Source organism: Toxorhynchites rutilus, chromosome 2 (assembly GCF_029784135.1).
Source record: "Toxorhynchites rutilus septentrionalis strain SRP chromosome 2, ASM2978413v1, whole genome shotgun sequence".
Taxonomy (NCBI): domain Eukaryota; kingdom Metazoa; phylum Arthropoda; class Insecta; order Diptera; family Culicidae; genus Toxorhynchites; species Toxorhynchites rutilus.
In genome coordinates, this window is record NC_073745.1 from 83,518,871 (window position 1) to 83,532,101 (window position 13,231).

The 13,231-nt window shown below is 38.2% G+C and overlaps 1 protein-coding gene across 10 annotated transcripts in view; it reads left to right on the forward strand.

Moving 5' to 3' along the window:
* The first annotated feature begins 283 nt into the window (after window positions 1-283).
* Window positions 284-13,231, forward strand: part of LOC129767410 (zinc finger protein 12-like) — a 40,044-nt gene continuing 27,096 nt past the window's right edge. The window contains exons 1-2 of one of the 10 annotated variants that reach the window (XM_055768278.1): window positions 284-736; window positions 996-1,254. In XM_055768278.1, coding sequence (XP_055624253.1) covers window positions 1,107-1,254 — 148 coding nt within the window. In that variant the 5' untranslated portion in view covers window positions 284-736; window positions 996-1,106. Of the gene's footprint in view, window positions 1,255-4,096; window positions 4,496-13,231 lie in introns of all 10 variants that reach the window. The other 9 variants (XM_055768279.1, XM_055768280.1, XM_055768286.1 and 6 more) reach the window with 9 other exon arrangements.

Consider the following 13,231-nt stretch of genomic DNA (forward strand, 5'->3'; position numbering starts at 1 on the left):
CAATAGACAGATTACGTTGCAAACGTTTCGTCTTCTTCTATATGCAAAACGTTTATCTTCAAATAAAGTGCAAGTAGCAGCTGAATATCACTGAAAAAATTCAGAGAAAAACACAGAATTTCATACGTTATTGATAGCCTCTCTCTCTTTCTCTCTTGCTTCAAGTAATAAAGCTCTTCTGTTTTCCGCCATACTATTTTCATATACCGCCTCCCCTTGCCAACTGAGTGACCAAACGACTACACCTTGTACCATATTCATCTTGGATACGGGAATTGATTCCCATGTTTACATTTAGCTAGGTACTGCTTCGATGTGAAAACACTGTTCTCAAAAAGTTGTTCAATTAAAAACAATTTAATTGAAATGCTATCTGAATATACCTGAAGCCTCTTAAAAACTAAAAAGTGAAGTGAAGTATCTGAATATATAACGATTTTTTCGAACCTCATAGTGTGGTACTGTGCGACGTGGACAAATTCCACAATCGAGCGAAATTTCACCGAAAAAGCTATTGTTTCGAAAGACTGAGAGAATGATGCTGTTTGTTTTTTGGCTAAAGTTTCGAGATTTTTAAAGTGTTTCAGCTTAAGGTGAAGGTGGAATGGAGTCGTAAATGGCTGCCATAATGGCGCTCACTTCTCTTACCTGCCTACCTCACTCCTCGCCCGATATGCAGAAAAATCAATAACTTTGCGAAACAGAGTGTAGAAAATGATCGTATTCGCACCATCAAGTAATATCAACCAAACTCTGATCGATTACTCAAAAGATATTAAAATATATTTTCATCTGCCGTCGCAATGTATAATGAATAACGTCTGAAAACTCGAGCTAGTGCTCTGAAAGTTAAATTTTCAATTTTCCGCAATGGTTTTGTTTGTATTGGTGAAAGCATCATTATTTTTTCGACAATGATGAAAATCAATAAAATTAAATTATGTTGATATCAATACAATTATTATTTTTTACGTTTTATGGGTCAATAATGTAAGTTTTAGCAACTTTAACATCGGTTGAGAAAATTGTTTTGCAAACTTGGAACACTGCCTCGGCTGCCTCTGCTGTCAAAAATAGTGAACGGAAAAGTATTACATTCAATCAAAATGCCTCGACCAACGAAGAGAAGGGTTGTAGCTCTCCAACGTGAACATGCGAAAAAAATGCGATTAATGAAGGATAATATTAAGGATTTATCAACATCGAGTTACTGTGCGGAAGAACTTGTTCATACCGAATATTTGCCATCGACAGGTATGTATATAAAAATATTGCACTGAATAATTTAAGAGTTCTATGTTTTTCAAGATTCAATTGAAATTGAATTGCAATTTACAATTGTTCATCGGAACACATCGTTCATACATTTTACTTCAGTACTGAATTGTTATTTTTTTTTTCAAATGTATTCTAAAGCGGACCTTACACGGTCAACTTTATTGACAATATGATGACATTTGGGAGCATAATGACAGCTGAACATGGCCGACGACGCAGAAATCCGGATTTTCTGATTTTCGAGCATCAATATCGTAACATTTCATATGAATGCATGATGTTGACGTTTTACCTCACGGACTTCCAGACTGAGTTGCCAGATATGCAAGCGCACATTTAATTTTTGTTAGTCTTTTTTGCGATTGCAATTAAAATTTATAAACTACTGAAATTGTAGGAATCATAAATGGAAGCTTTTGGTTTGGAAAACCGATACTTTGAATAGCAAAATACGGTACTTTTCACGATACAAATCAAAACTTCAAAGTAAACTGACAATGTGATGGTGAGAGAGTGGATGAAACTTAACAACGTTTTAGGAATTTTTTAACGTTGAACTCGGTCATTCTTTGCGCTAGTGAGCAGGTTGTGTGTTTCTTCGAACACCGCTATAAAATTTGGAGAATGAGAAGATCTGGGAAAATCACAGACGAAAAAACATCATGTTTTAATTCAAGCTACAGTAGAATCCCGATTATCCGCGGAATAGTAGGGCAAACTCACCGCGATTAAAGAAAATCGCGGATGACCCATTAAAGGATAAAAAGATGCAAACACGAAAAGAGATGTTTCAACATAAAAACTATGTTCTATCAATACAGAAATCAATCAACTATCCATCTATAAGGTCGTGTACACCAGTGGCTAAATAATGTAAAAGCCATGACCACAACAAAAGAGCATGGGCCTACCACTCACTAACAAATTCCAGAAAGGCCTATTGATTTACTATGGAACTCGCAGTCACTAATAATCCGCAGGGCGGATCACCCGCTCGCGGATAATCGGGGTTCTACTGTCATAGTCTCATTTATGGAATAAAAACATTTGCTTGCAGATAAAATAACATAGCATATATTTTCGCAAACTAAAATAATCTGGCATCTCTGAAACTGAAAGGAACAGTCTGTATTTGTGAAACGAGTATTATGATGTATTTTTGAGAAGAAAAACCGAATTCTAAAGTGTAAATTATGAATGAAAATTAACTTTTACGAATCAAATTAGTATTCTATGTGAATGCAAATCACTTTTTTTCTGCAAGTGATGAAAAAATCCCATACAAAAATTGTGTCTGAAATTGACGTTATATTATAATAATACTGTTTAGTAGGAATATCTGAAAATTCAGAGGAAGTAGGTTAAGTTAAGGTTAGGACTACGCGCTTCAACTAATTGAATAATACCAAGTAGATATTTTCATTCAAATTTTACCAATTGAAAATTGCCTTTTAGCCTTCTAATCTGATAGAGAATAGTTTGGATCCCAAACTCGAATGTCGCCACTAGCCATCGCGGATGTTTTCGTTGTCTCGGGTTGAGGGCGATATTGACCGTGTAAGGTGGAAAAATATTGATTGAGGTTAGATCAGATGTTGAAAGCCTAGCTGTCACGATATTGAAGACACTTATTGTCAATCCGGTTGATCGTGTAAGGTGCCCATAAGGCGCGTGCCAGTGAAGCGCCACACAGTGAAGTCGCGGTTGCTATAGTATCACTTCTTTTTCGCACCGCAGGTTGCTAAATGCGATTGCTATTACTAGAAGAAATGACGAGTGTCAGTTAATTCTCTTTTCGTCGCGTTCATTTTTTTTGGTAGATAAATACACTTATACACTTCCGAAATAATATTTCAGAGCAAAATCACAAAAAAACGAAAACAAGACGAATGAAACCCACAACAGATGTTTGACGTTTGTTGAAAATAGCAACACTTGGCTCGGTTGCTATCGCGTTGCCAAATTTGTTAACTCACTATTTCCCACACCTGAACCGCAACCACCAGTGGGGTTGCTGCGTTATGGTGAGGGTTGTCAAAATGTCTAACAACGCATTGGTGCGGATGCCCTTAGGGTCAAACATCTGTTGTGGGTTTCATTCGTCTTATGTCCGTTTTTCGTGATTTTGCTCTGAAGTATTATTTCGCAAGTGTATATACATTACATTTTTCTACCAAAAAATAAACGCGACGAAAAGAGAATCAACTGACACTTGTCATTTCTTCTAGTAATAGCAATCGTATTTAGCAACCTGCGGTGCGAAAAAGAAGTGATACTATAGCAACCGCGATAGCAACGACGGGTGCGCAAATCGACGATTTAATAAATTGGCAACGGCTAAAACTCGAGACTAGAAACCTTCAATAGTAACGCATTGGTGCGGATGCCCTAAGGAGGGCCAATATGCTAAAACCACTCTGCAGCCATCTTGAAATTTTACTGTGTTTTGTTTGTAAACAGAACATAATACGCTTATGCCCATGCTCGTTCGTGATCAGCCTGTCTCTGTCATGCTTCAAGCAAATAATTCCCCTTCTGCTTTCTTCCGCACTGTTTTCATATACCGCTCCTCTAACCAACTTAGTGACGAAACGGCCTTACCAAATACCATAAACCCGTCTTGATTTTACCTATACTACCACAATAACTTCGTTCCACCTTCACCTTAAAGCATTATCAAATCGTGAGTATTTCCAACATTTCCTTTTTGTTTCCATATGAGAATCATATACAATTTCATTATAAATTCCAATTCCAATAAAAATATGCTTCACTCACTATTCTGCCTCGATATTAATCATTTGCAAGTGTTCTCCAGAATTGGCTGATAGGAAGAAGGGCTATCTGCAAAGGTGCATTACCTGCTGAAATTCAAAGAAACTCCGCTTCTGATAGAGTTTATTAGTGTGCATTACTGAAACCTATTGTGTTGCCGCGCACGTATATTCCATTACCCAGGCGTAATTTCTACAGAGAGATCAGTTTACTTAAACTCACTACAGAAATCAGTTGCCACTACGCTCGTTGTTTGATTTTTCTTGAAGTCACAGCATATTTCCACGAGTAAATATGTCAAAACATATGGCCAGGGTATATCAGCGCCTATACCGTAAGCGAAAAGCAGAGCTGAAAGCAATTAACGGAGGACCCCCAAAGAAACCACCAAAAACTAGTGCTGAAAGAATGAAATGTTACCGAGAGAGGAAGAAGTTGGAAGGTAAGTAATTTGACACGATTCCAATTGTTTGTTTCAAAGATATTCAAACTCAGTATGCAATGAATATCCTAACATCGTGATCCTACGTCGATCATGTGGTCGTATCTCGGACACAATCCTGTAACTTGAGATACGTGATCTTCCATTAAAATACATCCAATCTAACATCAATGTTGGATTGTATTATGTTCCAATGTTATACCCAGACCCCGTGATGGAGAAATTTTTATATCGAACAATTCAATTTCGTCATTGCTGCAAATACGATGGAATTGTTTTCATTGTTTTTGCTATTGTCATTCGCGATGACAGTGGTACAGTGTCTGATGGCGACTTTCAATTTGGGGCCACAATTTGGGTCGCAAACTCGATAGTAGAATATTTAAAGGCACGATGCCGTTAGGCAAGCCGCAAATTGAGACGCATATAGCGTGAGTAACTTGGCGCGATATAGCGCCTGTTTTTGTGGCTAATGAAAACAGATAGAAAAAATGTCAAAAAAGAGTCAACTTTCTCCGCTCGATTTGCGGCACGTGGTGGGGAGCTCAACCGGGAGATCTCATAACGCTTTATAAAACAACTATTCTATCTATTCTGGAGTATGGCTCTTTCTGCTTTCTCTCAGCAGCTAAAAGTCACCTTCTAAAATTGGAACGAATTCAATATCATTGTCTGCGTATAGCTCTCGGCTGTATGCACTCAACGCATAACATGAGTCTTGAGGTTCTAGCAGGAGTAACTCCTCTACAGAACCGATTCTGGGAACTTTCTCTCAGAATACTGGTGAAATGCGGTATCACGAACACACTTGTGATTGAAAACTTTGATAAAATGCTTCATCTAAATATACAATCTCGGTTTATGAGAATTTATCATCACTATATTTCATCAGATATTTGTCTTCCATCGTTTACTCCAGACCGTGCTCACTTCACCATCAGCAGTTCCTCAATTGAATACGATCTGTCGATGAAACAAGCAATACTTGGGATTTCAGATCAGCTTCGACCAACTTTCATTCCCCGTATTTTTAACCGAAAGTACCAAAAAATCAATTGCATGAAAAGATACTTCACTGATGGGTCTCGCCTCAATGGATCCACTGGCTTCGGTGTTTTCAATGAAAATTCAAGCGCCTTCCGTAACCTGCAGGAACCTTGTTCCGTTTATGTTGCTGAGCTGGCAGCAATCGACTTCGCATTGGGGATGATCTCCAACAAGCCTGCAGACCATTACTTCATTTTCTCGGATAGTCTCAGTTCGCTTGAGGCTCTCCAGTCGATGAAAACTAGTAGGCACCCATCTTATTTCCTCACAAAAGTGAGACAGCAGATGAGTGCACTGATCGAAAGATCTTATAAGTTAACCTTTGTTTGGGTCCCCTCTCATTGCTCAATTCCTGGCAATGAGAAGGCGGACACTCTCGCAAAGGTGGGTGCCCAGGAAGGCGAATTGTTTGATAGACAGATTTCATACGATGAATTTTTCCAATTACTGCGTCAGAGTTCCCTCTTGAGTTGACAAACCGATTGGGACACTGGAAGTCTTGGGCGGTGGTTATATTCAATTATTCCAAAGGTTTCTTCGAGAGCGTGGTTCAAAGGTTTGGACTTAAGTCGTGACTTCATTCGTGTAATGAGTAGATTTATGTCCAACCACTACTCGCTAGATGTGCATCTCCACAGAATAAATCTTGTTCAAAGCAACGTCTGTCGGTGTGGAAACGGTTACGATGACATCGATCACGCAGTTTGGCAATGTACGGATAATTACGCAGCCAGAGAGTACCTTTTGAATGCCCTTGAAGTCCAAGGAAGACAACCCTATGTTCCTGTTAGAGACGTGTTGGGAACTCGCGACATCTGCTATATGCAGTTGATCTATATGTTTGTGAAACGGTCTAGTATAAGTATTTAATGCTTTTGTGTTTTTCTTTTTCGTTATTAGTTTGTTTGTCTTGTCCCCCCATCTCAACGTCGCCCACCCTCGACAGCTAGTCGAACACCAGATGCTATCCCTGGTCATTATGCACAATGCTACAGTGCGTGCGGCAACCCTCGGTTGAGACAACGATACCTCATATCCATATCCCCAACCTGACCCGTCCCACACAAATGGTGCCCTTTTAACCTCGAGTAAACCGCGAGTATTCGGTCGAATCCTATTAAACATAGAAATTAGTTGAAACTTTGTATAAACAAACCTTGAATTAGCGGCTCCGCAAAGCTTATGCGATTGAGCCTTACAAATAAATGAACTGGATAAAAAAAAAACAGATAGAACGGCGCAAATTGGCCAGATGACGCGAGATGCTGGAGCGCTCGTGAGACACGACTCGCGCGACGCTGTGGCTGAACCACAGTTTCTCGTGCTGGTCATGCCGGTTGTGGTAGTTGTGTTGGTATACCACTGTATGGCTGTACTGGTCGGGTGATTGTGTTAGTAAATAAATATATCGCGCAACTCTGTGTTAATCAGTCATTGTATGCGAGTGGCATGTTATTTACACCAAACTGCGACTCAATATGCGCTCCACCACGCTACGTTTGTGGCACGTATGAGTCGTGTTGGTAGTCTCGCGTTCGCTTACGAGCGCTAAACGCTTCTCAATTTGCGCCTAGCCTTACTGAAGCGATTTAAAATGTTAATATTTGAACGAAGATTTCTACATCACGTTTTTTTATTACTTGATACATGCATTACTGACTACATTTCCGATATTTTTAATACAACTTCATTGTAATATAAAATTGTCTTCAAACACAATTTTCTTATGAGATTTTTTCACCACCTGCAAAAAAAGTGTTTTTCATTCAAACAGAATACTAATTTGATACGGAGATGTTGATTTTAGGAAGTAGAAGGGCCCAAGCCTGGAGGCACGGACGTAAGTTTGACGTAGGACTGTGATTGTTTGGAACAATTGTTTTTTATGTAATTTTTTTTTCATTGTTCAGAAATCTGCTATTTTGACTCTTTTGAATATCCAAATGGTTTGTTATATGAACTCATATTCGTCAAACGGGTTGCAACGCACAAAAAACAAAATGATCTTTCTAGCTTTCCTGTCAGAAGCTCAACTGTTCAACTGTCTAACTGAAAATGATTAATGAATAGCAGTGTGACACATAATAGAACGGAATAACATACGAAGTATATGTGGATCGATAAACGAAAAAAATATCGTCATATTTACATTAAATATAAAGAAAAAACAAGAAATGTTGAAAATACTTACGATTTCGCGATATTTTGAGGCAAAATACACATGAAATCATAAAACTGCTTAATTTTTAATGGATAAAGCTAGTTTTTCAATTCTTCACAATGAAGACAAATTTACGCAAATATTTGAGAACTTTTTTCGCCAACCAATCAAAACGAAGCGAGGGATCACTTGCGAAAGAGCAAAAAAAGATAGAACTTTCCAAGCTTTTGCTGCGAAAAATTACGAATTCACGGTACACTGACAGTTGCCTATGCCCACATCAAATAGTTGGAACAAGTCAATCAAGATGGGTGCAACAAGATATGAAAATTTTGCTCATCTTCACATCGATGGAAGCTATATTCAAACTTGCTGCAGGATTGTTAATAATTTTCCGAATTTCTATTTATACTTTACTGAATTTTCTAATATTGAGTTGTATGGAGTTCGAGATATACTTAAACTCACATTTGTGAGTAATATGAATTTGTTCCACCAATCTCATACAACTTGTTTTCGTTGTAAGGAGGATAGTTTGACAGATTCGTATGATTTCGTAATTCAATGTGAATGACTTTAGCGAAAACATTTCGTAAGAACCAATTTCACACCTGAAAAATTCGTCATTGGGAGTAGTAGCTTTTTCGTTGAAACAATGTTCGTTTGCAGACTATGGGTTTCATCCCCGTACACACTACACGGTGGAAACGGAATGAAGTGCACGTCATTGAACTACGTTCACGAGTTAGTGAAACGTCAAAGATAATAATGGGTTTTCAGGCAGAATGAACACCTTTCAAATACAAATTATGAATGAAAATTATCATCTCCGTATCATCAAAGTGAAGGGAAAACATTGTTTTTTTCAAGTGGTAACATAATCTCTTACAAAAATTGTGTCTGGAGATAATTTTAAATTATAATGACAAGTTTTAATAGAAAACTAATTTCGTTTCCAGATGTCGACACTGTACCGTTGTTGTCGCGGATACATTTGCGTTTCCACCGTGAAGTGTATTCGGGAATAAGGCCCAATGAATTTCTATGGAATTGCGGTCATCTTACTAACCCATTCCACCATCTACCCTTATTTCCACAGATTGACTGAATGTCCAATAGAAAGAATTATTTCACACAATTTTATGTTACATGCAACATTCACTGGAACCAAGCTGAAAGAAAGAATTCATAATATTAGGCTGTTAAAAAAGTCCTGCGGTATTTTTTTAAATTTTCATTTGTTCATAAAATTAGTTACAATCATCTGTTTTAAGTCAAATATGCGCCGTTTTGTTCGATGACTTATTCCCAACGAGATGCCAACTTCATAATACCCCTGTTGTATAAGCTCGTTTCCTTATTGGCAAAAAACTCGGATAGCCAATTTTCACAGGCCTCTTTTGTGGCTAACTTCTGACTACCTAGCTCGTTCGCCATGGACAAAAACAGGCGGTAGTCACTTGGTGCAAGGTCCGGACTATACGGCGGATGCAAAAGAACCTCCCATCCGAGCTCCCGGAGCTTCTGGCGCGTCATCAAAGAAGTGTGTGGCCTGGCGTTGTCCTGATGGAAGACAATGCGGCCTCTGTTTATCAAAGATGGCCTCTTCTTCATGAGTGCTACCTTCAAGCGGTCCAGTTGTTGGCAGTACAGGTCCGAATTGAGCGTTTGGCCATAGGCCAATAGATTATTCCTTGACAATCCCACCAAACACACAGCAGAACCTTCCTGGCCGTTAATGAGGGCTTGGCCACCGTTTGAGCCGCTTCAGCGGGCTTCGACCACGACCGTTTGCGCTTCACGTTGTCGTAAGTGACCCATTTTTCATCGCCAGTCACCATCCGCTTCAGAAAAGGGTCGATTTTGTTGCGAATCAGCAGCGATTCACATGCGTCGATACGGTCAATGATGTTTTTTTGCGTCAACGTGTGTGGCATCCATACATCGAGCTTCTTTGTGAATCCAAGCTTCTTCAAATGGTTAATAACGGCTCTTGGCCGATGCTACGGCTGCTACTATGCCGGTCTTTCTCGGCTAATTCAGCGATTTTGTCGCAATTTTCGACGACAGGCCTTCCGGAGCGTGGCGCATCTTCGACGACCTCTACACCAGAACGAAAACGTTGAAACCATCGTTGCGCGGTGGAAATGGAAACTGTATCGGGTCCATAAACTGCACAAATTTTATTGGCAGCTTGAGATGCATTTTGCCTTTGTCATAGTAGTACTGTAAAATATGTCGGATTTTCTCTTTATTTTGCTCCATATTTGCGACACTATAACTCACGAACGACTTAACCAAACAAAACACTGTCAAGGACTATATTATAGCGCGCAAAAGTACCTTTCCAACAAGCTATAGTATGACTCGATACAATGAATACAACTAGAACTACGCGCTTACAACGACACCTCGCGGAAATACTGCAGGACTTTTTTGACAGCTTAATACATGATATACCTTTGCATTCGCTCGCATAACATTCCTTTTTTATTCGTTAAATTGCTCACTTGTTTTACTATTTCCATTGTTGATGTCCCTGGTGAAAGAATTGCTGGATTAATTTTCCGTCTAATGGAGTATATTATAACATACATCGTAAAAACGGTTCTGCGTAAAATGCCCCTATCTAGAATCAAAGACGTTGTTTTACGTCAAAACATGTTCATTCCATCTGAAAATGAATTACTATCTTTGACGCTCCCCGAAATCGTGAAATGAAGCTCAATGCGTCAACGCGAATTGCTTGTGCCTGTACCCAAGGTGAATCTATGGTACAAGGTGCGGACTTTTGGCCACTATGTTGGTACCCGTCCACCAACATTGTGGTGTATGAAAACAGAACTGACGAAGCGAATAAAGCTAAAGGCTGATTTAGACGATGCCAGTCAGCGCTCTAGTTGAAGTATCCAGTGAACAGAGAACAGACACTCTGTTCATGTTACTTTTACCAGTATCGAACAAGTAATTGGCGTCTAACTTGAACAGAGTGTCTGTTCTCTATTCACTGGATACTTCAACTAGAGCGCTGACTGGCATCGTCTAAATCAGCCTTAAGCTCACAAGATGGTTGCAAACTAAGACAAGACGTGACAACTGGCTTCTTACTCTTCTTTCTACATTTTCGTTGATCAAGTGCTAGATAACAGGGAAGCGAGATATGAAGGTTGCCAAATATTATAAAATTTCAGAAGATTATTTTCCCATGAGAGAAACATGTGTGCTTCGTATCATGTATTTTCTGAGTTGTACCTTTTTTTGTATTAATTATTCAGCCGAATGTCGCATATGTTAAACAATTTTAATATTTCTTATATTGGCATGCAAAAAAATAATGAAATGTGGAGAGAGCAAAGAAAAATTGAAAACGTAGAATTGATAGCACGAGTATGATGTGTTGAAATACATGAGTTAAATTTATGGTTCATTTTATGTATCAAGAGACTATGGGCCTTATTCCCGTATACACTTCACGATGAAAACGAAATGATCGACACGTCATTGAACTTCTTTTTACGAGTTAAACAAGCGTCGGAGATAATGATGGTTTTTTAGGTAGAACGAACATTTTTCAAATAGAAATTATGAATAAATATTAACTTCCCCGTATCAAATTAGCATTCAATGTGAATGGAAAACTTTGTTTTCTTCTTGTGGTAAAATAATCTCACAAAAATTTTATCTGAAAATAATTTGACATTATAATGATTAGTTTTAGTGGGAATATCAGAAAGTGTATAGAAAATAGGTTAAGTTAGGGTAAGAAAGACGTGCTTCAAGTGGATAAATAACGCCAAGAAAAAAAAATTGTTCAGATTTTAGCAATTTAAAACTGCCTTCCAGTGTTTGCCAAATGATCCACTCATTGAAAAAATCGCTTTCGTTCGTTCAAATATGATTGTTGGAAGAGTAAATTTCGGATCTCTACTGAGCGAATCCACCTTTGTTCGAGATGGAAAATGCTAAAAGCTGAAAGCATTTATTCAGCCGAAATTTAACTACCGTTAATTACAATGATTACTTACATCTAGTTTAACCTCCAATTTTTCTCCTATCCAACAAATGTGTAATTGTAGATGTTCCTAGAACCTATCAATTCAGTAAGGCATAATGTAATCGAATTCATTTTTAAATTCAGTGCCACTTACGACTTCAAGAAATTGTTACGAAACTATAAACTTCAATAATTGCGCATAAATATAATAGAAACTGGAAACTAATTACATATTTGATAAAAAATATTTTTCGCATTACATTCATCATTGAAAAAAAACAGAGCATGTCACGAACTAAAATGTTCAATTTTTTCTCTGATTTCTTGTTTTATCCGAATTAGTATTCTATTATTCTTGAAATGTAGAGGAGCTTAATGGGAGTTTATCTGTTGTCTGCATATCTAAATACTTTTGACGTAGGACTACGTCTTTCATTTCTATACCGGGGTGTAAAATCAAAGTTTCGAAAACGAAAGCGTTACGCCGGAGACCGAGATTTTGAGCGTTAATAGCTCCTAAACAACTGAACGAAATGGTATGATAAACACTTCATTCGAAAGATAAAATGTCTACGCGTTATATACTTGTTACTTTTTGATCCAAAAACTTGTTTCAATAGTCTTAAAATTGCTTTCAAAACAGGCTATTGAAATCACCAATCGGTATATAAGCGAGCGGCGCTCGGAAATCCACTCAGTTCTAATTGAACAGCGATTGGAGCATGTTGTCGCTGTTGCGGTGAAGCTCTTTATTTATCATGAAAGCGCGGATGAACGGTGTCACCAAGAGCCTGTTTGTGCACCCTAGGCCAGAAGGGAATCTATCAGGAGGAGAGTGATGCCACAAACGGTTCCCTGGGAAGACATCGCTACACACACATACACGCGCGGCTATTAACAGGTGGTTATCGAGTTGGCATTAACCACTGGTGGGCTTCCAGTATCGAGGAAAATGTGGAAATATCTAATCGTTACTGAAAATAATCTGCCAGTTCCTTTGGGAATTTTCAAAATATATTCATGTGAAAGAGTTTAATTGAATGTTTTCTATCCATGTAACACTGTGACCAAATATGTTTCAATCAAGTGCTATTAACAGGTGGTTATCGAGTTGGCATTAACCACTGGTGGGCTTCCAGTATCGAGGAAAATGTGGAAATATCTAATCGTTACTGAAAATAATCTGCCAGTTCCTTTGGGAATTTTCAAAATATATTCATGTGAAAGAGTTTAATTGAATGTTTTCTATCCATGTTACACTGTGACCAAATATGTTTCAATCAAGTGCTATTAACAGGTGGTTATCGAGTTGGCATTAACCACTGGTGGGCTTCCAGTATCGAGGAAAATGTGGAAATAACTAATCGTTACTGAAAATAATCTGCCAGTTCCTTTGGGAATTTTCAAAATATATTCATGTGAAAGAGTTTAATTGAATGTTTTCTATCCATGTAACACTGTGACCAAATACATTTGGTTTTGTGGTTTTTCAAACAATCGCAATTAACAGGATAGCTTCAGAAGATTATTCTTC